General features: G+C 47.5%; 9 protein-coding genes across 9 annotated transcripts; 6 read left to right on the top strand and 3 right to left on the bottom strand.

Moving 5' to 3' along the window:
* Positions 1 to 452: 452 nt before the first annotated feature.
* Positions 453 to 890, top strand: F4817DRAFT_318840 (uncharacterized protein; the record flags this gene model as incomplete). Its single annotated transcript, XM_049300977.1, has 2 exons — positions 453 to 464; positions 516 to 890. 2 exons carry the CDS (start codon positions 453 to 455, stop codon positions 888 to 890), a joined length of 387 nt encoding a protein of 128 aa, XP_049156100.1.
* Positions 891 to 977: 87 nt separating this feature from the next.
* On the bottom strand, positions 978 to 1653 carry F4817DRAFT_318839 (uncharacterized protein; the record flags this gene model as incomplete). Its single annotated transcript, XM_049300976.1, has 3 exons — positions 978 to 1050; positions 1111 to 1469; positions 1525 to 1653. The coding sequence occupies 3 exons, from the start codon at positions 1651 to 1653 to the stop codon at positions 978 to 980; spliced, it is 561 nt and encodes a 186-aa protein (XP_049156099.1).
* A 320-nt stretch (positions 1654 to 1973) lies between these two features.
* Positions 1974 to 5650, top strand: F4817DRAFT_346756 (Adaptor protein complex beta subunit). Its single transcript, XM_049304458.1, has 6 exons — positions 1974 to 2314; positions 2461 to 2581; positions 2933 to 3117; positions 3181 to 3256; positions 3314 to 3678; positions 3729 to 5650. The coding sequence occupies exons 2-6, from the start codon at positions 2537 to 2539 to the stop codon at positions 5248 to 5250; spliced, it is 2193 nt and encodes a 730-aa protein (XP_049156098.1). The 5' UTR covers positions 1974 to 2314; positions 2461 to 2536; the 3' UTR covers positions 5251 to 5650.
* A 313-nt stretch (positions 5651 to 5963) lies between these two features.
* F4817DRAFT_318837 (uncharacterized protein) lies at positions 5964 to 7271 on the bottom strand (the record flags this gene model as incomplete). Its single annotated transcript, XM_049300975.1, has 1 exon — positions 5964 to 7271. One exon carries the CDS (start codon positions 7269 to 7271, stop codon positions 5964 to 5966), a length of 1308 nt encoding a protein of 435 aa, XP_049156097.1.
* Positions 7272 to 10581: 3310 nt separating this feature from the next.
* Positions 10582 to 11887, top strand: F4817DRAFT_219678 (uncharacterized protein). Its single transcript, XM_049298796.1, has 2 exons — positions 10582 to 11559; positions 11630 to 11887. The coding sequence occupies exons 1-2, from the start codon at positions 10965 to 10967 to the stop codon at positions 11767 to 11769; spliced, it is 735 nt and encodes a 244-aa protein (XP_049156096.1). The 5' UTR covers positions 10582 to 10964; the 3' UTR covers positions 11770 to 11887.
* A 377-nt stretch (positions 11888 to 12264) lies between these two features.
* Positions 12265 to 13266, bottom strand: F4817DRAFT_346750 (proteasome maturation factor UMP1). The gene is made up of 2 exons (XM_049304457.1): positions 13030 to 13266; positions 12265 to 12961 (listed from the first exon to the last, which is right to left on the bottom strand). Exons 1-2 carry the CDS (start codon positions 13030 to 13032, stop codon positions 12512 to 12514), a joined length of 453 nt encoding a protein of 150 aa, XP_049156095.1. The 5' UTR covers positions 13033 to 13266; the 3' UTR covers positions 12265 to 12511.
* A 175-nt stretch (positions 13267 to 13441) lies between these two features.
* F4817DRAFT_346749 (P-loop containing nucleoside triphosphate hydrolase protein) lies at positions 13442 to 16187 on the top strand. Its single transcript, XM_049304456.1, has one exon. The coding sequence runs from the start codon at positions 13550 to 13552 to the stop codon at positions 15524 to 15526; it is 1977 nt and encodes a 658-aa protein (XP_049156094.1). The 5' UTR covers positions 13442 to 13549; the 3' UTR covers positions 15527 to 16187.
* Positions 15890 to 19924, top strand: F4817DRAFT_219647 (glycosyltransferase family 2 protein). Its single transcript, XM_049298795.1, has 4 exons — positions 15890 to 16215; positions 16272 to 16450; positions 16889 to 18570; positions 18629 to 19924. Exons 2-4 carry the CDS (start codon positions 16308 to 16310, stop codon positions 19798 to 19800), a joined length of 2997 nt encoding a protein of 998 aa, XP_049156093.1. The 5' UTR covers positions 15890 to 16215; positions 16272 to 16307; the 3' UTR covers positions 19801 to 19924.
* Positions 19925 to 20484: 560 nt separating this feature from the next.
* On the top strand, positions 20485 to 22569 carry F4817DRAFT_346747 (putative short-chain dehydrogenase). The gene is made up of 4 exons (XM_049304455.1): positions 20485 to 21135; positions 21216 to 21402; positions 21491 to 21607; positions 21768 to 22569. The coding sequence occupies exons 1-4, from the start codon at positions 20569 to 20571 to the stop codon at positions 21908 to 21910; spliced, it is 1014 nt and encodes a 337-aa protein (XP_049156092.1). The 5' UTR covers positions 20485 to 20568; the 3' UTR covers positions 21911 to 22569.
* Positions 22570 to 23113: the final 544 nt, after the last annotated feature.

Genomic DNA, 23113 nt, shown 5'->3' with positions numbered 1-23113 from the left:
TCTGCACATAATGTAAAGCATTAGCGTCGCGAGGAGTACTATTGAATGTGTTGGAACACAGAGTTTACCAGTAGACTAACCTCTTTTTGGAGTTCTAATCGACTCCAAGAAGCCGTACAACATATTAGACATAATAGGCCGGCCAACAAGACGTTTTTATGTGACTATGGAAGCGGGGCCTACCACCTTTGATTGCAATGGCTTTGGATATATAGGAGATAGTTTATATTGAAGGGTTGAGGATAATATTTAATACCCCTAGATACCCCCGTTCAAGCGTGGTCATAATCGTCAAATAACTTGCACTATCACAGTTGCTTTGAGCACACTATGCGAACATATAACGGGACCACCCAACTAAAGCGTAGACGAAAAGAAGCCGCACCTAAACACTTGTGCGGTCGTGCGACTTCGGAAATTTTTTGAGCTATTCAGTAACCTGTTACCGCATCATGGAACCAAAGGTAACCCAACACATACACTAAACAAAAATTAGCAGCTGATAGGATCGATAGGTGGAAAGACAATCTTCGAAGAACCAAGGCAGTAAAGCAGCCCCTCAGGCAGCCAGGCTCCCTTCTGCGAATCAGCAACAAGCCTCAGGAGACGCAGACTTCTTGACGTTGAACCGTTCATGGGTGAATCGTGAACATACGTTGAATAATAAGTTTCAAGACGAACTTTGGTGGAAAGCGAAACCCCATAGCGGGAATACCCTGGAGCGCTGGAGAGTCCAATCGATGATAGATGGTCCATATCAAAACATGGAGTCGATTATGACGAAGACGAAGACGAAGACGAAGATTGACCAATCTAAGCCTTCTAACATTCAGTCACCGAAACACGCAAGGACCGTAAGCGAAGCAGCAGCTACCTCGGGATCCAAGTAGATAGGGTCTAAGGACGCGGGATAGAGAAAAGAAAATTGGAAGTAGAAAAGGGTTTCAACGCGAGACTATGTTTGATATCCCTCAAGTCTATAAAGCAGGAACAGCAAACTCTAGTGGTTCTCGGGCGGCTTCCCAAGCCAGCCAGTCTGATCTTGTGGTCCTGTATCTACCTGTTAGCAAATTCTAGTTATACTTAATTATTTAATAAGCATGCACTTACGGTAATAAACCCATCGCATTAACTTTCCAAATTCCAACCGCCAAGGCTACCAACTGCATCGCGACGTAAGCCAGCTTGGCCTGTATTATCTTGCCCTTGTTGCTCTCGCTCTCGAACCTCTCAAACGCCTGGTTTGTGCTGATGATGCCCATGATGGGGTTCTTGAAGGCCATGAAGACCATCATTATGCTGAAGATCTGTAGCGAGTTTCCCGACATGTACATCATGATGGCCGTCATGGGCAAGCTCTTCACGGGTGCGAGTGCCACCTCCCAAGCCTTCTTCAGTTTCAGCGTATCCATCTCTTCGGGCGTCGGTTGTTTTCGGGTTTGAGTTTTAGCTTCTTTTGATGCTTGTTTCTGTCATGTGTCGTCAATATAGGCTATGGGCACTTAGATAATAAGATGCTATTACCTTTGACAATGCGGCTGACTGCGACGGGTAGCCGGGCGGATCGGGAATGCTACTATTCTTCGACTTGGAGGCTGGGGGGGATTGTAAATCGGCAACCCATTTAGGGATGGAAGGATCGGTTGACGACATTGTTGTTGATTTCGTTATTTCCTTTGGTGATGCTTTATTGATATTGTCGGGTATAGTAGTGTTATGCGGTATGTAGTATCCAACGTCGTCGCTTAGCTGTGAAGCTTCTATAATTGATTTTAGATGAAGTTGAGAATCAGGCGTAGAAGTACAACTTGCTGATCCACAAGGAGCCGTCATGGTGGGATAGGATGACAAAGCATTGGCTAGGCGTGGTTTACCTAATGAAAAGCCGCTAAGACAGCTTGACAGCTTTACATAATACATATGGAAAGTCTGTGACCCACATAGCCCGTTGTAACCCGAAATCAATCCCTGCAAGCGCAACTGCAGCCGAAAGCTTCTAACTTTCCGCTCTTCAGGGGTTTCCCTTTAATTCTTACCTTTCCATTTTGGAGGGGCCGAACATCTTCCCCCGAATGCGATATTCATATTCCCGATAATGTCGATTCATGAGTCTCGTCAAACTAATTATCTTTCCCTGCAATAGAATGTCATTACATTCGACCTAATTCGACTACCAGCTGCACAACAATCTGCGGGCCAAGATCCGGTACGCCATTACATTCGATCTCCCCTCCAATACCATCTGTTTTCTCGAACCGCCATCAACCCTTGCGATTGGATGGTTGCATTAATAGGCTTCTTGAAGAATACCTAAGTATGCTTTTAGTCAACTAATATTCCTATCCCTTGCCCAGAGTTCTAACGTGAGGGGTAAGCCACAACTTGGTTTACTTCCTTGCTTTTACTCCCTGTTGTGTTCTCGCTGCGCGCTATATCAACTGACCTCGAGCTCCTATTCAGCCAACCAGCCGATACGTCGAAAGACCGACCAAAAGAGGCAATTCCGACAAAAAGCAGACGCCAACTATAAACAACCATGTCGAGCACCCAAGTCGGAGGGGACTCGAAGCTGTTCGCTCGAGTAAGCCCATTTATATTTCTTTCTACTCGACCCATGAGTCTTATTATTGTACCCGTCACTTAATCCCATACCTCCCAATTCGTTGGCGATTTCCTTTCCTCGACACCCTCTTCCCCAATTCGATAAATTGGAAGTCGATATTCTCTGCCCATTTATCACTGTTCCCCGAAGCGTCTTCGTCTTGACGTCTATCTTAGAAAGGCACACGTTTCGAGTCGCCCTGCGATCCCAACGTCCCTTCGGGGCCATCAGAACACATTATGATCCTACCTATCTTGCCCGTCGCGTATAATGGCCATGTTTCTAGCATATATGCCCCCGGATTTTGGCTTACGACCCGTAACTATGCAGGGGAAAGTTGCCGAGCTACGACTCGAGCTGAACGCCGGCGGAAAGAAGGACAAGAACTACACGCAGAAGAAGATCGCACTCAAGAAGATTGTCGCGAACATGACTATGAGCAACAATGAGATGGTCTCCCTCTTCCCCGATATAATAGGCTGCATGCACATCCAGAGCCTGGAAATCAAGAAGATGTACGTCCATGCCAATTTTCGGAACCAAGCCATTGGAGTTGGGCACTAATGAGGACGGGATAGGTGTTTCTTGTTCTTAGTCAACTATTCGAGGATGCGCCCCGAGATTGCGGTAAAAGCAATCCCGTTTCTACAACATGTAAGTATCGCGAGGAACATGGCGTTATGCTCGGAAATTCGATTAACACTCGTATAGGACATGGAAGACAACAATCCGCTAGTCAGGGCTTTAGCTCTCCGAACCATGTCATACGTTCACGTCAAAGAATTCGTCGAAGCTACGGTCCCTCTTGTCAAACGCCTACTCAGAGACTCCGATCCCTACGTACGAAAGACAGCCGCTTTTTGTGTCGCGAAGTTATACGATCATGATAAGCACATGGTCGAACAATCCGACCTAATAGATAGGCTCAATCAGCTGCTGAGAGATGACAACCCTACTGTTGTGGCGAGCGCGTTAGCTGGGTTGATGGATATCTGGGAACGCAGCGACTCCATCAAACTTACTATTGATTACAGCAATGCCTCCAAGATGGTAGCAATCCTGCCAGATTGTTCTGAGTTCGTCTCTTTCGCCCAGTCAATATTCATTCTCGCTAACATGAAATCAGGTGGGGCCAGACTTACATCCTTGAGGCTTTAATGTCTTATGTACCTCAGGAGTCAGGGGAAGCAACTTTGCTAGCTGAACGTATAGCGCCGCGGTTATCACACTCGAATTCCGCTGTGGTGCTCACTTGCATTCGTGTAATTCTGTATTTGATGAACTACATCGCAGAAGAGAAGCAGATCTCGGCCTTGTGCCGGAAACTGTCTCCACCGCTTGTAACGTTATTAGCAAAGGGCCCAGAGGTGCAATATCTTGCTCTACGGAATGCGCTACTCATACTTCAGAGAAGACCAGATGTTCTGCGTAACGATATCCGTGTATTCTTCTGTAAATACAACGATCCGATCTACGTCAAGGTCACTAAGCTCGAGCTGATATTCATGCTCGCCAATGAGAAGAATATCGACGAAGTACTAACCGAACTGAGAGAATACGCGACGGAAGTCGACGTGCATTTCGTCCGTAAGGCAGTGCGAGCCATCGGTAAGCTAGCCATTAAGATTGAGCCGGCTGCGAGACGGTGTATAAATCTGCTACTCGAACTTGTCGCAACGAAGGTCCCGTATATCGTCCAAGAGGCCACCGTGGTTATCCGCAACATCTTCCGAAAATACCCCAACCAGTACGAGTCTATCATCGGTACGCTTTGCGAACACCTCGACTCACTCGACGAGCCTGAGGCAAAAGCTGCAATGGTCTGGGTTATTGGGCAGTACGCAGATCGCATCGAGAACAGCGACGTCTTACTCGAGGACTTCCTGTATTCCTTTGCCGAGGAACCCGTGGAAGTACAATTAGCGCTACTCACGGCCACGGTCAAGCTCTTCATTCAACGACCCACCAAGGGCCAAGACCTCGTACCGAGAGTCCTAAAGTGGGCCACGGAAGAGACCGACAACCCGGACCTCCGGGACCGTGCGTACATGTACTGGCGACTCCTCAGCACAGATATGAACGTCGCGAAGCAGATGGTCATGGGTGAGAAACCCCCCATCACAGCCGAGTCTGAGAAGCTTGACCCCCAGACCCTGGAGGAGATGTGTCTCAACGTCGGCACGCTAGCCACTATCTACCTCAAGCCCGTTCAAACCGTCTTCCGCAGCGCGCGTCCCCGCCGCCTCCCCGACTCACCCGCCCTGCAGAAACACGCCCTACCCTCCGCTGCCAACTTACCCGCTTTTGAGGCCCAGAAGAGCCTCAGCATGTTCGGCATGGGCGGACAACCCGCCGTCCTACGACCCGACAGCAACGACGGCGTTGCGCGCGCCCAGGCCACCGATGCTAGCAGCAGTAACAGCGGCAATGGCCCGGACAGCATGGCCCACGCCGTCAGCGACGCGGACGCGTACTTCGCCGGTATCGGCAGCCAGCAGATGGCCGCCATGGGCATCCACGAGGCGGGCGATTCATCCTTCGGCGGTGGCGGAACCGAGGCTTCCTACGTCGTGAACCAGTACGCACCGCAGCAAGTCTTCCAGCCTGCGCAGGGTGTCGGAAGTAATGGCGACTTGTTGCTTCTATAGTTACCTAACTTGTAAACCTATCTTATACACTTAAGTGTACGGGAATATGAGTTGCGGCGAGTGAGGATGAGAAGAATGAGTGCAAGAATGACAGATAAGTGAGGTTAAGTGTGGCGAGGACGCAGACGAAGAAACTACCTACCTAATTAACCTAACCTACCCAAGGGTAGATGTGCAAATTGTCGGGTATATGTAAATATTGCCATTGTCAAAATTAGAGAAAGCAAGCAAGCAAGCAAGCATAGGGTACTGATATTTTGAGGACTTGTACATCAATTACAACATAATCTTTTTAGACTTTTCGGATCCTACGCTCATAGAGTCATAATTGCTTCACGATCTTGCTAGCTAAGTGTTTCGGAATGTTCTGATACCAGATCAATGCAGAATTCAATTAGAGTGCGTACAAGTACATGCTGATCCCGAGGATCTTTCGTAACGTAACTGGAGAATTAGAGCCATAACAAGCAAAGTGGCAGCGACAAACATTAATATGCAGCAGGCGAAGGTGCCTAGCAATCTGTGGTCCAGCTCCCAAGAAATCTCAATCATTTTCATAACTTCCTTCCCATCTCAATCCCTCATCACCTCGTCGCCCTACCGAATGTAATCTCAACAATTAATTCTTGCCAGTAATCTCCGTCTGACATGACGGAACACCGTTTAAGTCATGATTTTCCTTTTCAAATCTTAGCTTAATCATTGCTGATTTATCAGCGACAGTGGCTACAGCATCCGGGTTGAGCCGGCTCCAAGTGGCCATGTCTATTCGCACTATCGGAGGCCTTCTGAACGGTAGATTGTCGTCCATTACTACCATCCCCAGAGGTGTTTCCTTCGGTCTCTTCAGAAGCACTACGACGAGCGTTGGCAATGCTTGATGCCAATCGCGAAGGGATCCAACCAAGTAGAGTTAATATAGAAGGACCTATAGCTACCAGGGCCGCCGCAATGAGAAAATGGTATCGGCCTGGTTTAATAATGGAAACAGCAGCGTTGGTATCTGGGACCGGCCTGGGAGGAGGATGTCCCGTTACCGTGTATATTGTGTTGGTACTAGAGCTGACGTGTGGCAAAGAAGATGACTGGGTGACTGTAGTGTAAACGTAGTCTTCAGTACTGTGAGTAGTGTAATGTTGAATACTGGTTGACGTAACTAGGAGTGTCACTTCCGGAGTAGGGTCCAATGTCGGGTCAGACGTCGTAACAGTTTGTGTGGTATTGTATTCTGGCGTCTGTGAAACTGATTCACCCGTGCCAGTTACGATGACAACAATAACCTGCGCAGGAGTAGTGGATGAGCTGTGGACGGCAGATGAAGTGTGGTATTCTAGAGAAACAGTTACGGTTTTGGGATCGGGATCCGGCACCGTCACAACGCTTGGTTTGTTAATTGCAGGGGTCTGTTGGTTGCCATATGCACCAGGAGGCAAGTTTATAGTCTTAGGGGGGTTCCCATAGCCTCCGTTTCCAACAGGGGTTGTACTAGAGCCGTATCCGTAGCCATAACCGTCACTATAGTCATCTCGCCGAGATAGTCCGTCCTCCTGTGACCATAGCTCCAGGCATTCGGGATCTGCTTCATCCAAATGGCATACTTCCAGAAGCCCATCGTCAAGATAACTTTGGAGAGTTGCCTCAGTTATCTCGGTCACAATAGGACTATGTGTAAGTAAGATGCCAGATGAAGGGTTAGATCCAATAGCGTCTTCATCGGTGCGAGTGGGGTAGAGAGAAGATGATCCGGATTGAGTCACAGTGGTGAGGTCCATATCCTGTGTAGTTCGAATTTGATGAGAGGGTCGCTTGTGGATCGTTGCGAATGTGGACAAATTATAGAGGAGTTCGGACAAGATAGCATTGGTCTCCACGGCCGTACCAACCGTAGTAATAGGAGCGGACTCGGGCTGGAAAGGTGATTCCAGAGCAAGCTCTTGGTTGCTTACAACGGTTGTGCACTGGGCAACTCCGTGGTATAGTGCCAGAAGGCCGAAAAAGAGTACACGTGTCCAGACCGCCATTGTGACGCCTTTTTATATTTCGATAGACGAATAGAATCTGGTTGATTCAGAGTTATAAAGGAACCATCTGCGAGTGGAAGAATTGACAACAGACGGACGTGAGATAAAAAGGAGGCAAAAACAAAAGATTGGATTAAAGTGTGAAGACTGTGACGTTTCAAAAAGGTAGGACATGTCATTGAAATCGTAAGTTTTACCTTCCGAGTCATGAAAGCTTTGGTGCTGCTTCCTTTGCTGTTGAGATCTTGGGAAGGTGCTGGCCTTGTACACGTTGAAAAGACCAAGCACGGAGGCAGTTGCAGTGAATAAACATGGCAAGACCGCTTGCTCAGGCAGCCACATAGAGAGCACTTGAGGTAATTACAATTCGCTGTTACTCTATATGATTATCCGTACTTTCCTGATCGGATTAGACAGGCACAAAATGTATCTCACCTTACCTGATGTACACAGGTACGTGTAGTAACATCAAATCAACGAGTACTACGAATTTGAAGTATACAGCGATGCACCTACCAACATATTGCAACATATTTAGATTCCTACTTCCGAGATTCTCTCTTGCCTTTGAGGCTGCACATATCTAATGCATCATAAAACTTGAGACACAGTTGACGATTCAAGATTATGCCCGTCGATATGCGTCACACGTTTGAATGATTCAACTGAGACTCCCGCTTTCCTCATTATTCGATCAAGCTCGAAATTATAAGCTCTTCTGTTGTTTCATATCAAGACTATTCTATTATACTAGCAGATTTTACAGCAGTCACCTATGCAGATTATGTATCAGATCCCGATTCCATGAATTTGCCAGATTTGAGTTGCTTGTTAAATGACTGCGTCTTATGGAAAAATATATTATTAAAGCACAAGATTCTTACATAGATAAGGACTACACAAGGCATTCATGATATTACATATGTACCAGTGACATACTTCGGTGAATTACAAGTAACAAGGGACAACAGTAAGTTGATTATGGAAGTGTAATTAACTTGTCTGTTCTTAATTGCCCATTTTTAATTTCATCCAAGAGGTAGCCACAGAGAGCATTTCTTAAGGTGTGCAATCATCTAATTTAACGATAATAGTACTGATATTTTGAGCAACTCATTTAAGTACCTAATGCATGTATATTGTTTTGCGATTGAGTCTTGTCCTAATAGTTCACTGTGCTGTCCTAAAGTAGTTGAGATCAAAAACATGGAAGGGATCCGCAGGCGAGAATACACCTAAGGAATTGAAATATTCTGTACCAGTACGTGTTCATGGCAAGAAAAGAACTTGATATCGCGGGAAACTAGGACCGAGGTCTACGGAGAAATTCGGACAGCCGGTCGGGCGGGAATATCTTAGTAGTTGCGGAGCCGGTCTCGGTAGACCTAGCGGGCCGACGGCATGCGGGGATGATGGGCTCGCTGCAAGAACGACAAACAGTGGGCCTGATTGTGTGTTTAGCACCACGCGTAAAGAAGACTAATTTTGTATCTTAACCCACCCAAGGAAAGCTAAAGGGAGACTAACGCAATCAATTCTACATGGTGTATTGAAGTAAGTAATTCTGTTAGAGTTTCAATACATAGGCCCTGCATATTTGTGGGCGGTTTACAGGTAACTATTGAAATATGTGATGGTGAGGGGTCTTAATATGTAAATTTTAATTTTGCTGTTATGGATGGGGCTTATTGGGAGATCTATTCTAAAGGCCTTAATATGCAAGCAATCATAAGATCGTTTAGATTCAATATCTATCTGGGTTAGGGGAGATACGTCACTGGTAGCAATGAAGAAGCGGTGTATAATAAGATGATAATAATATGATTAAGGTATCAACAATAATAGAGTTGGGAGTTTTTTATAACGCATAGTGTTTAGTTATACGCATAGTAATTGGAATACGTAGGATTGAGTTTAAGTGACGTTATTTATTATGTTAGGATCTTAAAATGTTTGAGAAGGGTGTGATTTATGACTGCTTTATCACGTTTTATCTTATATGAACATATAGCTGAGAAGGTTGAAGCAGCACTGGATAAGTACTAGTATAGTTCAAAGAGATAAGTTGAAATGGAGAAATATACATAATCAAATTGTCCTGTTACAATTTGAAGTTCTTAGACTTTGGCGAGTGATCAATGAAGGCAATGGAGGCAAATGCGGAGTGTGGGGAAGAGAACGAACGCTATGTGGTACCAGGATGCCAAGGCGGGGGAGTTTACCGTGCCGAGAAAAGAAAGATCTAATCCGTCTCCAGCTATGTGGTGCTGGACCACTAGTAGATGATAATCATACGTGAAACTCAAATACTCGATGTAACACTTCGATGGTGATAACGTTGACAAAGTTATCACTTGACCGGCTATTCAAGGTTAGCGAGCCTTAATGAGTGTCTCTAAGCCTAGCTATATCTGGGTCAGATACCACCCAACCTCTATTGAAATTTGACTTTGGAAAAGCACGTCAAGTGTACAGGTGATAGCAGAGACGATAATGTTAAGAATTAAGAGAGCCACATTTGTACATGCAGATTTTCCCTCTTTCCTTGTATGGCAGTAGGACCCGAACTTTGGTTATCTCCATATTATTACCGTCACTATTACATGATGTACATATTCTGTATCTGGGGTGGCTTGGCTATGTTAGCCATTCTGTTTCTTTGTTAATTTTCGTATGCATCTTTTCTAAATAACCCGAGGTAGTGGACATTTTAATGTCTGTGCCTCAACTGAAATTTCAATCGCAGTTGTGCGACTTTTAATACGCACACGCGAACGCGCAGGAGTATAATAACAATAACAAGATCCATGTACCTGTCTATTTTTACCACGGTCCACTTAGGGGGGTTCAGCTCCGCATCGACCACTAAGAAGCCTGTGTCACGCTTATCTAAGAGGTAATAATAACAGCCTGAAATAAGGGGCATTCAAAACCCCAGCTGGCAGCAGCCCGGTTAGCCAGTTACAAGGTAGTACCTAGGCCAGTTAACGAGTCAGCGCCATAACATATTGGAAGTTGATTGACCCGTTCTCATTCGCGGTTTTTCTAAAAGGCAAATAATCGAGCTGCTATGTTGTCTTGTCACAATCACTTGTGAAGAGACCGGCACTCAACAAAAAACTCGACTTTTCGTTTCGTCCTTGGAATTTTTAGTTATCCTTGAAATTGAAATCTGAATTGATCTCAACCGTCCCTTTTCTTCTTCTTCTCGTCCTGCACAAGGTTAAACCTGCCAATCCGGTCCGTTAGACCCGTGCAGTAACATCATCACCATCCTTTTTTTTATTAGTAGCAGTGACTAGCTGCATCTTCTCTCCTATAATCACCTGTCACTATTTCCCCTTGCAGTATCAACTTGCAGTATCAATTCGGCAATCTCTCCAAACCATTGCATTCATTTCATCTGCGTGTTTTCCATGGCAGGAACAGGAATAGGAATAGGCGAGAGCGACAGATAATAATTAAGTGTACGCAATTGTACTGCATACCCGCGATCGATAATTCGACAATCCCGACAATCCTTTGAAACGAGGTGCACCTTTTACACCAACGAAACGCACCCTTCGAATGCTGCTGACATCTATTCTTTTCTCGGTTATTTCAACTCCGTAATTGCGCGCAGCCGTCAGCATCTGCACGACAAATTTCGATATACCGGCTCCTTAATTACCTTCCACTCGGTCGCAATTAATCATGGCGGATGTAACGTCTCCCTCCGCTGGTGGAGATCAAGGGCCTAGGGAAGAGAGGTTGGCGATTAATCTACCCGTGGGCGACGTCGAGATGGAAGATTTATCTCGAGCTCAACCTAAACCCGCCAACCCAGACGCCAATCTAGATACTTCAGAGTCCCAAAATCACGATTCCGAGTCTACTCCGGCCCCAATACCCGTACCGGATAAGGATCCGCCGAATAACGAGTCGACATCATTGAAAGCCAGCGGCAAGACCCAAATCGGCGACGACGATCACGATCTGACGATAGATCCTGTTGAGTCCGGTGATGGGTCTCCAAATGACGATTTAGTGGTCGATATAATGCTTCTCTTAACCTCGGGCGCCCGACATCCTTTTCGTATCGACGAAAAATACTTGTCGAAGCGGAATGTTACTGTGACGGGCAAGACGGAGGATGGAAAGCTGGATCCATTCAGCATCACAGTCTATACCCTAAAAGAACTGATACTGAGAGATTGGAGAAAAGAATGGGACCAGCCACCGAGAGAACCTAGTGCTATAAGGCTTATTCACTTTGGTAAATTGCTCGAAGACAGAAATCAACTTAGCCGTACGTATAATCTCCCTTCTTTCCGTACTGTTCGAGACGTATTTGGGCAATGGGATACTGAATTTTGCAGATTACCACTTTAGCACGACTAGGAATGTTGTTCACATGACTATTAAGCCGCAAGACTTGATAGATGAGGAAGAAGCTGCTAAGAAGGTCAAAGAGTCTGGGAGCCACACCGGCCGCAGCGGATGCTGTGTCATCTTATGATCTAGTCCTTCTGAAGTGACAACTGATTTTCAAAGAGCGAGCATCCTCTCGATGTGGTGATATCTTAACCTGTTCTACAACTGTCCGAGCTATTGGGGAGCAACATAGGCGAGTCGGATAATTGGGCATATGCTGCGGAAATGATTGCGGATTTTTTTTGGGCATCGGACGGCGCGATAGGTTTGATTTCAGCGGCTGAGATTGAAGCGTGATCCATCTTCACGATGCGTTTACTATGTCATGGGAGATTAGAGTTCCCTCTGAATTTAGCCTGGAGTACACAACATCGATGGCTCAAGAGGGGGGAATAGGGTTGAGAAGATCTCAACAACTCTTTACGTGCTCTTTCTTGTTTTGTTTTTTTTGTACAGCACTAGAGAAACAGGCCTATATCCGGCGCAGTTTGTTGTGTTTATAGTATTTGCACTTTACCGGTCTTACCGACCATATAAGCGATTAATGTGGGTTACTTTACCACTGTCTATACGTTAATATGGATCTATTGTAGTCATATAGTTGTTATATCATTGCGTTAGGTCATGACTATCTTGTGAAGGTTTTCCAGGGTCAAATGCCCATAGACTCTATTTCATGACGTTTGCTAGTATCGTACGCAGTATAAAGTACGCTCTGATTCATGTCCGTCAACCTGGAGACGTTACCAACCAGGTTCAAGTCTACCTCAGTGTTCATCGCCTGACACAGTTATGCCGATTGCCAAGATGCTATATTAAACCACACCCTAGATCTTCAACTTCCGCTCCATCTCCTCATGCATAGTCACAGCAGATCGCTGCTCCTCACCAGTAAACACGTCCTCCCAGTCGAGCGTAGCCTCACGACCGCGCAAGATATCCTCATGCACGCTCTTAATACCGGCACCGCCGCCGAGGGCCAGCGGCCGCCACTCGCCGTTGCGCGTGATCTTGAGCTCCATGCCGCGGCGGATAGGCTCCGCCATGCCGAAGGTGCGGCGCAGGCTCTCCATGCGCAGGGCCTCCTGGGTCGACTCCCAGGCCTTGAGGCGGGCTTCGAGCGGGTGGCGCGAGACGGGCGCGGGGGACTCTGCGGACAAGGTGTTTGGGCCGATGCCGTGGCGGAGCGTGTCGTGGACGCCGGGGGCGGACGGGGCGGATGTGTTGGTCGATTTGAAGGTGCTGGTGTGGGCGGAGGGGGGGACTATGCGCATGGACTGTGAGGAGGGATGTGGTTAGCTTCTTGGTGTAGAGAGCGGAAGAGGTAAGTCTAAGTATGGCTTACCATCTTGTCGGTGGAAGAGTATTGATAGACTTTTGTTTTTGTATTGTGTTTTCGTAATTCTTAATAGTCGTCAACTCATTCAGGTCGAAATGTTTGAAGAGAAGTTGTGGTTTGGTAGCAGCTTGGCAAATAGTGGTAGATGTGCTGCGTCGTTGATAGTGGATTGATAGTGGATTCAATATGTAAAGGATAGGAAGCTTGAGCAGGCTGCCGGGAGCTTTCGTGTTTGGAGCCTTGCCAAGCCCGGAGGTGCAAGTGCCAAGTGCCAGCAAAGAACTAAGGCGGTCCTTGCGTCAACTTTAAGTTACGTAAGTCTACCTAGGTACCTATGTACATAGTGGGAACTGTGGACCTCCAACCTCGTTAACACCGAAATATCGGATGTATTCAAATTCGAAAGCTGCATTTAAGCATTTAGGCATTTTGATATGGGTTGAAGAGTTGACTCACTAGCTTACGCAGATGCAACAAACTCAGCTTTATAATTGTTGAGAAGCTATATAATGATCTAATTGAAATAATGCGTTTCCCTTCAGGTCGTCCCCCGGTAATAAATATTACAAACGGCACTTTTTACCGCCATCATCCAGGGGCGAGCTCCATACATCCGAATCCGGCCCTGTTTAGAAATTTGAATTTCACACTCCCGTCTGCTACGGAGCCACCGACGCATTGGTATGTAGTTGGTCCGTCCCTCAGTGGAAAAACAACCTTCCTGGAACTCCTTAAAGGAAGTCACCTCTGCTTCCCTCCAACTGCACGGAGCTATCCTTATCTATCTACGGAAGCAGTACCTCACCGGTTGAGAGTGCCGCATAAGGCTATTCGGTATGTAGGCTTCAATAATGACGGCTTCAATTCTAGCGTCACAACCTCGGCCTACCTGTCCGCTCGTTATGAGTCCAAACGCGAAAATACCGATTTCTCCCTTAGGGACTTCCTACTGGGTAACACCGAGCTTAACCCGTTAAAACCATCGTCCGAAGATGAGCTAGACCCGGCCTTACTGGACCGAGTGGTAAGAGACTTGAAGCTTTCTCCGCTGCTAGATCTTCCCGTTACGTTTCTGAGCAACGGTCAAGGAAGAAGAGCTCGAATTGCCAGGGCTCTTCTCACCGCACCAGAAGTGCTGTTACTCGACGAGCCGTTTATGGGCCTGGACCCGCCTACAGTAGCCGGGTTAAGTCCGCTTTTGCACGGGTTGTCGAGTAAGGCTAGCCCAAGGTTGGTATTAAGTGCCAGACCGCAAGACCCAATTCCCGATTGGATCACCCACCTGATTTATTTAAGAGGTGACTGCCAGGTAGGAGCAATAGGCGAGAAGGATGCTGTGTTAGAAGAATTGAGGGGCTACGTTCGGAGTATATGGAACGGATCTTCGAAAGAGGACGAAAATCTACCGGTTCACGGTCTTGTGCATACGGGTAGAACACTAACTGCCAAAGGAATCCAAGGCGAACCGCTAATGGGTGAAGATGCCTCGAAAGGTGATAAATCATCAATTGTTCGAGATACTGGCGTACCAAGGAATATTGGAGAGCCTCTTGTGGAGATGGATGGGTGTAAGGTGCAGTATCGGGGTAAAGTCGCACTTGGAAATTGGAAGCAGCAAATAGACGGTGAAGAACGGGAAGGCCTTATATGGACTGTCCGAAGAGGAGAACGGTGGGGTGTATTTGGACCCAACGGTTCGGGCAAAACAACAATTGTTTCCCTCATCTGCTCTGATCATCCTCAAACTTATTCACTTCCCATAAAGCTCTTCGGTAAAAGCAGACTGCCAGAGCCCGGATCCGGTGAACTGCCTCTAACTTTCTGGGATATACAATCACGAATTGGACACTCAAGCCCTGAGATCCACCAACACATGCCCCGGAATCTCACGGTTAAACAAGTAGTTGAAAATGCGTGGGCAGACACGTTTCGCTCAAAAGCTAAGCTCGACAGCCAATCCGCAGAAAAGGTCAAGGCTTGCTTACGATGGTTTGAGGCTGAGTTGAACCCAGCTTTTGTAAGACACTCAAAGCTTACGTCCGATGGTGCGCAGGAGGCCACCGATTTGCAATGGGCAGACCACTACATGTTTGGAGAATTGTCTTTCTCGGCGCAGCGAGTCGCCCTCTTCCTACGAGCCATTATTAAGAACCCAGACATTGTCGTCTTAGACGAGGCGTGCAGTGGTATGGACGACGGCGTCCGGAATCGCTGTCTACTCTTCCTCGAGCATGGAGAGGAAAAGACCTATTCGAAACGCGAAGACGGCTCCGAGATTGTGGTCCAAAGCGAGGCATCGAAGTCGGGCACTGTTAAATTCGGAGGTCTAAACAATAACCAAGCTCTAATATGCATTAGTCATATTAGAGAAGAGATCCCGGACTGCACCAGGGAGTGGATATGTCTGCCTGAAGCCAATTCAGAACAACCTGCCAGATTCGGTATATCCGAGGCACCTCTTGGGAGCGACGAAAACAGCTGGAAACAGATATGGGGCATGTGAGGGAGTGGTCTAAAGCACTACTACAAAATATTTACTTGACTCGAACCATATCGTCTTTGGTTTTACTCATGATCATCTTATGAGCAGCCCGACAAGATCTTACCTAAAATAGCCAATATTTTGTAAGTCCGGCTTGGATGGATTATGTCTGCCAATATAGTATAGGCGAATTACGTGTCTACTTGGGTTGTAGAGGTATAGTGGTGGATATTCGTGCGAGGAATAAATTCGCCGAAATCCGGATTTAAGGAGAATCTGGAAAGGCCTGTTAAAAATACATAAGCTGCAAAGCTGCAAAGCTGCAAGGTACGAGCGGTACGTCTGTACGTCAAGATTAAGCGCTGCGCTATCGAAGATTCAGGTTACCGTTTGACGTGGGGAATTGGGGCGCAGGCTGATTCGTTGCTGGGCAACGCACAAACGATGGCGCATCCCCAAAAAACAAAGGTCTTGTTAAGGCTGCCTTCGAGGGCCTTTACGAGCTACATAGCTCCCCACCGTGGATCAACTCGAACTTACACCTTGTGACACCTTGAAACTCAATTCGCGATACCTATTTTAAAGATTGGACATTTTGTGTACTTTGTTGACGTTTATACTTTTTCAATTAGTGATACCCTCTACGCCAATCCAACGAAACGAATTCGCTATCTATCCAAATTAATTAATTTAAGGAGGAAATATTTTAGGTATTACAGCTGGCATTCCAATCAACAACACTCATACCAACGAGTTGTCTTAAAAGCAATCCACTCGGCATTTTGGCCGATAATACTTCGCGATGGACGGAACTCCCCCTCGACCGTCATACGCGTTACCCAACTACGACGACGATCATGATCACATTACGCACGGGTCGGGAGGAAACCCAGCAGCAGTCAGATTACTGACATCTATGGAAGAACCACTACCGGAATCTCGACCGTATGTGCCTCCAACCGTGACAGATGCACCAATGTCCCCAACTCTTGTCCCTCTCCCACTAGCTCCCAAAAAGGATGCGAAAGTAAAGAAACGGGTCAGAATATCAACCCCGGAGCACTTGGACGAGCTCAGAAAGCAAGAGGAAGCTCATGCGCCGACTGCCCCTCCTGGTGGAGAATAGTCCCCTTCACCAGCAGGTGACGCGTCGCTCAAGCGCAAATCAGCTCAGAAGCGCACTGCCACTGTAAAGTTACAGAAAAAGAAGAGGCCCTTTCATGAACCCCAAGGCGAGTTCAAGCAGGATCTACCGACGATTCCGGAAGGGCCGTCGCTAAGAAGAAGTTCTCTTCTCAAGAAGAAATCACCCAATGGAGACAACAGCCCCCCGAGTGACCCCATCAACCCTGATAATAATGGCTCACCAAAGACACTTAATAGTATTCGACCATCGCCTCGCCGAACGTACCAATCATCGATCAGATCAACACATTCTCGAGGGTCCTCCATCCTCGACCCGCCTCATCTTGCGCCGGTAGATTCTGTATATGAGGAATATCGATCGCGAGATACAAGTCCTCCTCGACCTTGGACTCCATCCTCGAGGATGTCCGGATTCACCGATTACACACGACCACCACCCTCAAGTATGCAGTACGAACCAGCAGATATTAATGGTAGTCCCAGGCCGGGAACACCATCGTCAAGATATGGAGGAAGCCCTCGCAGACCACTACCTCGTGCTCCACTGTTCGGAGCTCGAGACTCTCGCTATACGGCGGATGATGCGACAGTAAATATTCCTCTGGATGGTGTCAACGATGATGTATTCGGGCCCGAAGAATCGGATATCAGTGGCGCGTATCCATACCACGACTCGTATGCTGGGCAATCGCAAGTCACCCTTAGTGAGGAAGACTCGCAAGCGCCTCTAGACGAGAAAGTCGAGCATTATGGTTCTGCGCCGGAAGGAAGACAAGAGCGCCGTGGCGTCCGCGCCCCTCTCACTTCAAAAAAGGAGGTGCAGCTGATTAACGGTGAGCTGATTCTCGAGTGTAAGATTCCCACTATCTTGTACAGCTTTCTGCCTCGCCGCGACCAAGTCGAGTTCACTCACATGCGATATACGGCCGTGACCTGTGATCCAGACGATTTCGTGGAAAAGGGATACAAGTTAAGACAAAATATCGGCCGGACAGCTCGGGAAACAGAACTTTTCATCTGTGTTACCATGTATAATGAGAATGAGGTTGACTTCACCCGCACGATGCACGCCATCATGAAAAACGTAAGCCACTTCTGCGGCCGCAACAAGTCCCGCACATGGGGAGAGAACGGATGGCATAAAATCGTCGTCTGTATCGTGTCGGATGGACGAGAAAAAGTTCATCCGAGAACGCTAGATGCGTTGGCCGCGATGGGTGTTTATCAGCACGGCATCGCCAAGAACTTCGTCAACCACAGGGCCGTACAAGCCCATGTGTACGAATATACGACACAAGTTTCATTAGACTCGGACCTTAAGTTTAAAGGTGCTGAAAAGGGGATCGTGCCTTGCCAGATGATTTTCTGTCTCAAGGAAAGAAACCAGCGGAAGCTCAACTCCCACCGTTGGTTTTTCAACGCCTTTGGGAAAGCCCTGAATCCCAATGTTTGCATCTTGCTCGATGTTGGAACAAAACCCAGCACAAACTCTCTGTATCATCTTTGGAAAGCGTTTGATACTGATTCAAACGTCGCGGGCGCTTGTGGCGAGATCAAAGCGATGAAGGGAAGGCTCGGGAGCAACCTCCTGAACCCTCTAGTCGCCTCCCAGAATTTTGAGTACAAGATGTCTAATATTCTGGACAAGCCTCTCGAATCTGTATTTGGCTATATTACGGTATTACCCGGTGCGCTGAGTGCCTACCGATACCACGCATTACAAAACGATGAGACAGGCCATGGACCTCTTAGCCAATACTTCAAGGGAGAGACGTTACACGGCCAGCATGCTGACGTATTTACGGCGAATATGTATCTAGCTGAGGATCGTATCTTGTGTTGGGAGTTGGTTGCAAAGAGGAATGAGAGATGGGTGTTAAAATATGTAAAAGGCTGTACGGGCGAGACGGATGTGCCGGGTAAGTTTCTGCCCATCTATTCAAACTCAAATGCAGATATAACTAACCTGCGCCCTAGATACTGTCCCGGAGTTTATCTCTCAGAGACGTCGTTGGCTTAATGGTGCATTTTTCGCTGCTGTGTACTCGCTGGTGCACTTTAAGCAAATATGGAGGACGGACCACACCATTGCGCGCAAAGTGCTCCTTCATATCGAATTTGTTTATCAGTTCATACAGCTCTTGTTCACTTTCTTCTCCCTTGCGAACTTTTACCTGGCTTTTTACTTCATCGGTGGTGGGCTTACGGATCCCGCCATGGACCCTTTCGGGCACAACATCGCCCTATACATCTTCACAGTGCTGCGGTACACATGTGTGCTCTTAATCAGCATGCAGTTCATTATATCGTTGGGTAATCGTCCGCAGGGGGCGAAGAAGCTCTATCTCGCTTCCATGATAATATATAGTATTATCATGGTCTATACCACTTTCGCGACTATCTTTATCGTCATCCACACGGTCAAGGGAGACCAGATATCGCTAGGCAACAACACATTTACGAATCTAATCGTGTCGACGGCGTCGACAGTTGGGCTGTATTTCCTCATGAGCTTTCTCTACTTGGATCCATGGCATATGATTACTAGTTCGGGTCAATATTTTGCACTATTGCCCAGCTACATCTGCACGCTGCAAGTGTACGCTTTCTGCAACACGCACGACGTTACATGGGGTACCAAGGGAGATAACGTCATGAAGACGGACCTGGGCGGGGCCGTGGGGAAGGGTAGCTTTGTGGAACTGGAGATGCCGAGCGAGCAGTTGGATATCGATTCGGGCTATGATGAGGCGCTCCGCAATCTTAGGGACCGCGTGGAGGTACCGACGCCACCGATCTCGGAGGCGCAGATGCAAGAGGACTACTACCGGAGTGTACGAACATACATGGTTGTTAGTTGGATGATGGCTAACTGTATTCTCGCCATGGCCGTCAGCGAAGCTTACGGATATAAGGAGGTTGGTGGTAACTTCTACCTGTCGTTTATCCTATGGGCAGTCGCGGCGCTGGCGTTGTTCCGAGCCCTAGGCAGCACGACGTTCGCGATCCTGAACGCGATCAACATGGTCGTCGAAGGCCGCGTCCGTCTGAGTCTCAAGGTACCGGAATGGGTCCCTGAGTGGATGGGCGGAATCGGAAGCAAGATTAGCGATACGATGAGCAGCATTACCAGTAGTGTGCGATCGTGATATGTGGCGATATGCGGTGACATATGGTTTCAAGGGTTGGCGAAGGGAAAGGCAAGCGCCAAGGGACGGTATGTTTTCGATTCATGACGGTTTCATTTTGGAGGTGCAATTACTTGCTCGCACCGGCATTTCAATGGATGAACGACTGAACGAAAACTTGGGGCTCATGTGATGCCCGTCTAGGAGTTGTGGTTCGATGGTAAAGGACAGGATGGGTGTTTACTGCGAGGTATGAGACGAAATTCACATGTACTCTAGTTTTAATTACCGCGTCGGTCAAGTCTGGGCATACCTCGATGTCAGGCTTCCGACTCGTTGGACGGGCTATGTAGGGAAGGCAAAAGTGGGAAATGATACCTCATCTCTTGTCCTTGTTGTTCGGTCGTGTTGCATCATCGCAGGTGGGAGGGTGGTTTTTGGGCTATATTAGAAATGATGTGGTAATTCTCGGCATTAGTTTCCTTCCGAGTCGCATTTATGACTTCAAAATTCCAATCTCAATGGCGTAACCTGTGTATCATCATCTGTAGCCAAGTCGTGAATCGCGCCTTTCTGTTGGGCCGGTAGAATCTGGTGGTGGACATCAAATATCCAGAGAGCATCAACTACATACATGCCGTAGCATTCGAGTACTCGCCTAATGGTATTATATATTAATTTTGTCTCTCGAGATCTTTATAAAACCATCTATCTAGCCCCGTGTAATCCTATAATTCAAGGACTCAGCCTTGTACAACTTGATATAAATATTTACCCAAAACACGAAAAATGCCAGCACCTGTAGTCGAGAAGGAGTACAACGGGCGCCGCGTAGCCCGCAAGACGGCTACCGAGCTAGCCAGACAATATGCCGACCTCATCGAGGGCAAAGTCATACTAATTACAGGTGTATCACCCATGGGCTTAGGAGCTGCCTTCATCGACTTCATCGCACCAATGCGTCCTGCTACGCTAATCCTCGCCGGCCGTAGTCCTAGTAAAATGCAACAAACAGCAGAACAGATTTCTGCAGTATCACCAGATATTAAGGTCCGCATGGTAAAACTGGAACTGGAATCTCAAGCCGCTGTACGCTACGCCGCCGCCACCGTCATGGAGTGGTCGGACGTTCCTCACATCGACGTTCTTGTCAACAACGCTGGGGTTTGTGCTATCCCCAGGGCCATCACCGAAGACGGTTTCGAGAAGCAGTTTGCGGTCAACCATCTAGGTCCTTTCCTATTTACAAACCTGATAATGCCTAAGCTTGTGGCGTCCGGTGCCCCTCGAGTCGTTAATATCGGTAGTGATGGTCACAACCTTAGCCCGATCCGTTTTGAAGACCCAAACTTTCGAGTAAGGCTTTTTATTATGAAATCATGATCCCATCTCGATATACCCATGGTAGAGTGCTAAACATAGAACCTACAACTTAGGATGAATCGACCTACCACACTTGGATAGCTTACGGCCAGTCCAAGACTGCTAACATGCTGATGGCGCTCTCGCTGGCTGAGAAGCTCGGCCCACGGTATAATCTCCATGCTTTCAGCGTGAACCCGGGGACCGTCCAGACGAATCTTGCAGCATTCCTCGACTGGAAACGCTCCTTTGCAGATTTAGGTAAGCAGCTCACCTCCCGGAGGCCAACGTGCTGCTCCGAGTACCCCTCTCTAGTTCCTGACAAATCTAACGCTGAGGGGTATTCTAGCCAAAACGTCTCGTCTACTGGGCCTCGCCGGGGGCTGGAAGCAAGACCGCGACTTTCAAACCATAGATGAGGGTACAGCCACCTACGTGTACGCTGCATTCGACCCGGAGATCACGGGTAAGTGGTTACCAACCGTCCCTGTTTATACATACATAGCTACCTACCTTACCTACCTTACCTACCTACATATATGATCTATCCCTTTTGCCAAGACTTTCCCTCGCGGAACTTACTTGCATATGCCTACATGCACTTACATATACATGCATACCCGCAGCCCACAACGGCGCACACCTCCTAGGGTGCCGCCTAGCCGACCCCTGGAAGGACGGGATCAGGGCCTGGGCGACGAGCCCCATCGAGGCCGAGCTGCTGTGGAGGATGAGCGAGGAATTGGTCGGCCAAGAGTTCGCGTACTAGAGAGTATTCGGAACCTGATTAATGATCGCACTATATAGACCAGTTGTGGACGTGTGTTATACAAAGACGACCGAACGCGCGTTAGATGGGGGTAGTACGATGCGGGTGGAAAGGCTCGATGGTTAACCGGTTATGGTTCACCCGAAGATCCAATGGAGGGAGATAGTAAAACCGACAAAATTACAAAAGAAATTGTATTGGTCGAGAAATAGAGAAGAGCATTCTTTGTAAAGTGTGTGGTGTGAGAATGTTATATATGCTATTCTGATTGGACGTTTATATCCTTGTAGACGATATGTTTTATGGAGAATGTTTGTCTGTCTCTGGTGTCCCTCGCAACGTCATGGGGGTGATATAGCTAAGGGTCCTCAGGATATAAGATCGCAGCTAGTTGCATTCGTTAGATATTGATGTGAAGGGTAATTGGACCGATGCGTCTCGGGTTAAGACACGGCACGTTGATGCGCGAAAGACGTTGTCTTCGCCACCAAGATAGGAAACTTGGATCGGCGTTTTGTTAACGCCGGACTTGATGATACATGTGGTCGACTTATACTACAACACGCTGGATGATTTGGTTTATTTTGTCCCGCATTCCTCCGCGAGGCTTCTTACGTATATTATAAAGTATCTATCCTAGGTAGGGTCCGGAGTCTGTAGGTAATGAATTACGTTACATATAGCCAAGTGTCTTGGCTGGAGTCGGTGGTATTTGTCACGGCTGCTTCGTTAACCGGGTGTAGAGAGGTGTTCTTCGCGGCCGGCATCGTCAGTCGCGTTTACAACAGGAGCAGCAGATTGTCAATATTTGGTGGCGTTTTTACCCCATGTCTCTGAAATTATAAAATTTCAGCCTTTGGGAACTGGGAGCTGAGTTTTAGGTTCTGACAGCTGCAGCTTTTACCAGGGGAAGGGAACTCGACGGGATCTGCGTCATCGTATGCACATTGAATCCTGCTTCATTATGATCATATAGTCACGAAGTATGCATTTTAAGGATCGAGTGTAGTATATCGACCGCCGTAGCGTAGGTATAAGCGGGCCAACTCCTCGTAAGACCATCGTGAAAGGGGGGAATGCTGCAAGTCTATTACCTTCTGGCCGATGCCGCACCGGTGCTCAATAGTACATTATACTATTAGACTTAAATTCTCATCGGAGCCACACGTACCGATACGTAAACCTGCAGCCTGGATCACATAA

This window comes from Daldinia loculata, assembly GCF_022478755.1.
Source record: "Daldinia loculata strain CBS 113971 unplaced genomic scaffold F4817scaffold_51, whole genome shotgun sequence".
In the NCBI taxonomy this organism is placed as follows: Eukaryota; Fungi; Ascomycota; class Sordariomycetes; order Xylariales; family Hypoxylaceae; genus Daldinia; species Daldinia loculata.
This window is presented reverse-complemented; position numbering and strand designations above follow the sequence as displayed.

Bases quoted from the DNA above. Each gene is read 5' to 3' on its own strand.
- F4817DRAFT_219647 (XM_049298795.1), top strand. From the start codon at position 16,308: ATGGACGGAACTCCCCCTCGACCGTCATACGCGTTACCCAACTACGAC. The intron at 16,451-16,888 runs GTATGTGCCTCC...GACACTTAATAG, and splicing joins CCACTACCGGAATCTCGACC to TATTCGACCATCGCCTCGCC. The intron at 18,571-18,628 runs GTAAGTTTCTGC...CCTGCGCCCTAG, and splicing joins GGGCGAGACGGATGTGCCGG to ATACTGTCCCGGAGTTTATC.
- F4817DRAFT_346749 (XM_049304456.1), top strand. From the start codon at position 13,550: ATGCGTTTCCCTTCAGGTCGTCCCCCGGTAATAAATATTACAAACGGC.
- F4817DRAFT_219678 (XM_049298796.1), top strand. From the start codon at position 10,965: ATGGCGGATGTAACGTCTCCCTCCGCTGGTGGAGATCAAGGGCCTAGG. The intron at 11,560-11,629 runs GTACGTATAATC...TGAATTTTGCAG, and splicing joins AGACAGAAATCAACTTAGCC to ATTACCACTTTAGCACGACT.
- F4817DRAFT_346747 (XM_049304455.1), top strand. From the start codon at position 20,569: ATGCCAGCACCTGTAGTCGAGAAGGAGTACAACGGGCGCCGCGTAGCC. The intron at 21,136-21,215 runs GTAAGGCTTTTT...CCTACAACTTAG, and splicing joins TTGAAGACCCAAACTTTCGA to GATGAATCGACCTACCACAC. The intron at 21,403-21,490 runs GTAAGCAGCTCA...GGGGTATTCTAG, and splicing joins ACGCTCCTTTGCAGATTTAG to CCAAAACGTCTCGTCTACTG.
- F4817DRAFT_346756 (XM_049304458.1), top strand. From the start codon at position 2,537: ATGTCGAGCACCCAAGTCGGAGGGGACTCGAAGCTGTTCGCTCGA. The intron at 3,118-3,180 runs GTACGTCCATGC...AGGACGGGATAG, and splicing joins AGCCTGGAAATCAAGAAGAT to GTGTTTCTTGTTCTTAGTCA. The intron at 3,257-3,313 runs GTAAGTATCGCG...ACACTCGTATAG, and splicing joins CAATCCCGTTTCTACAACAT to GACATGGAAGACAACAATCC.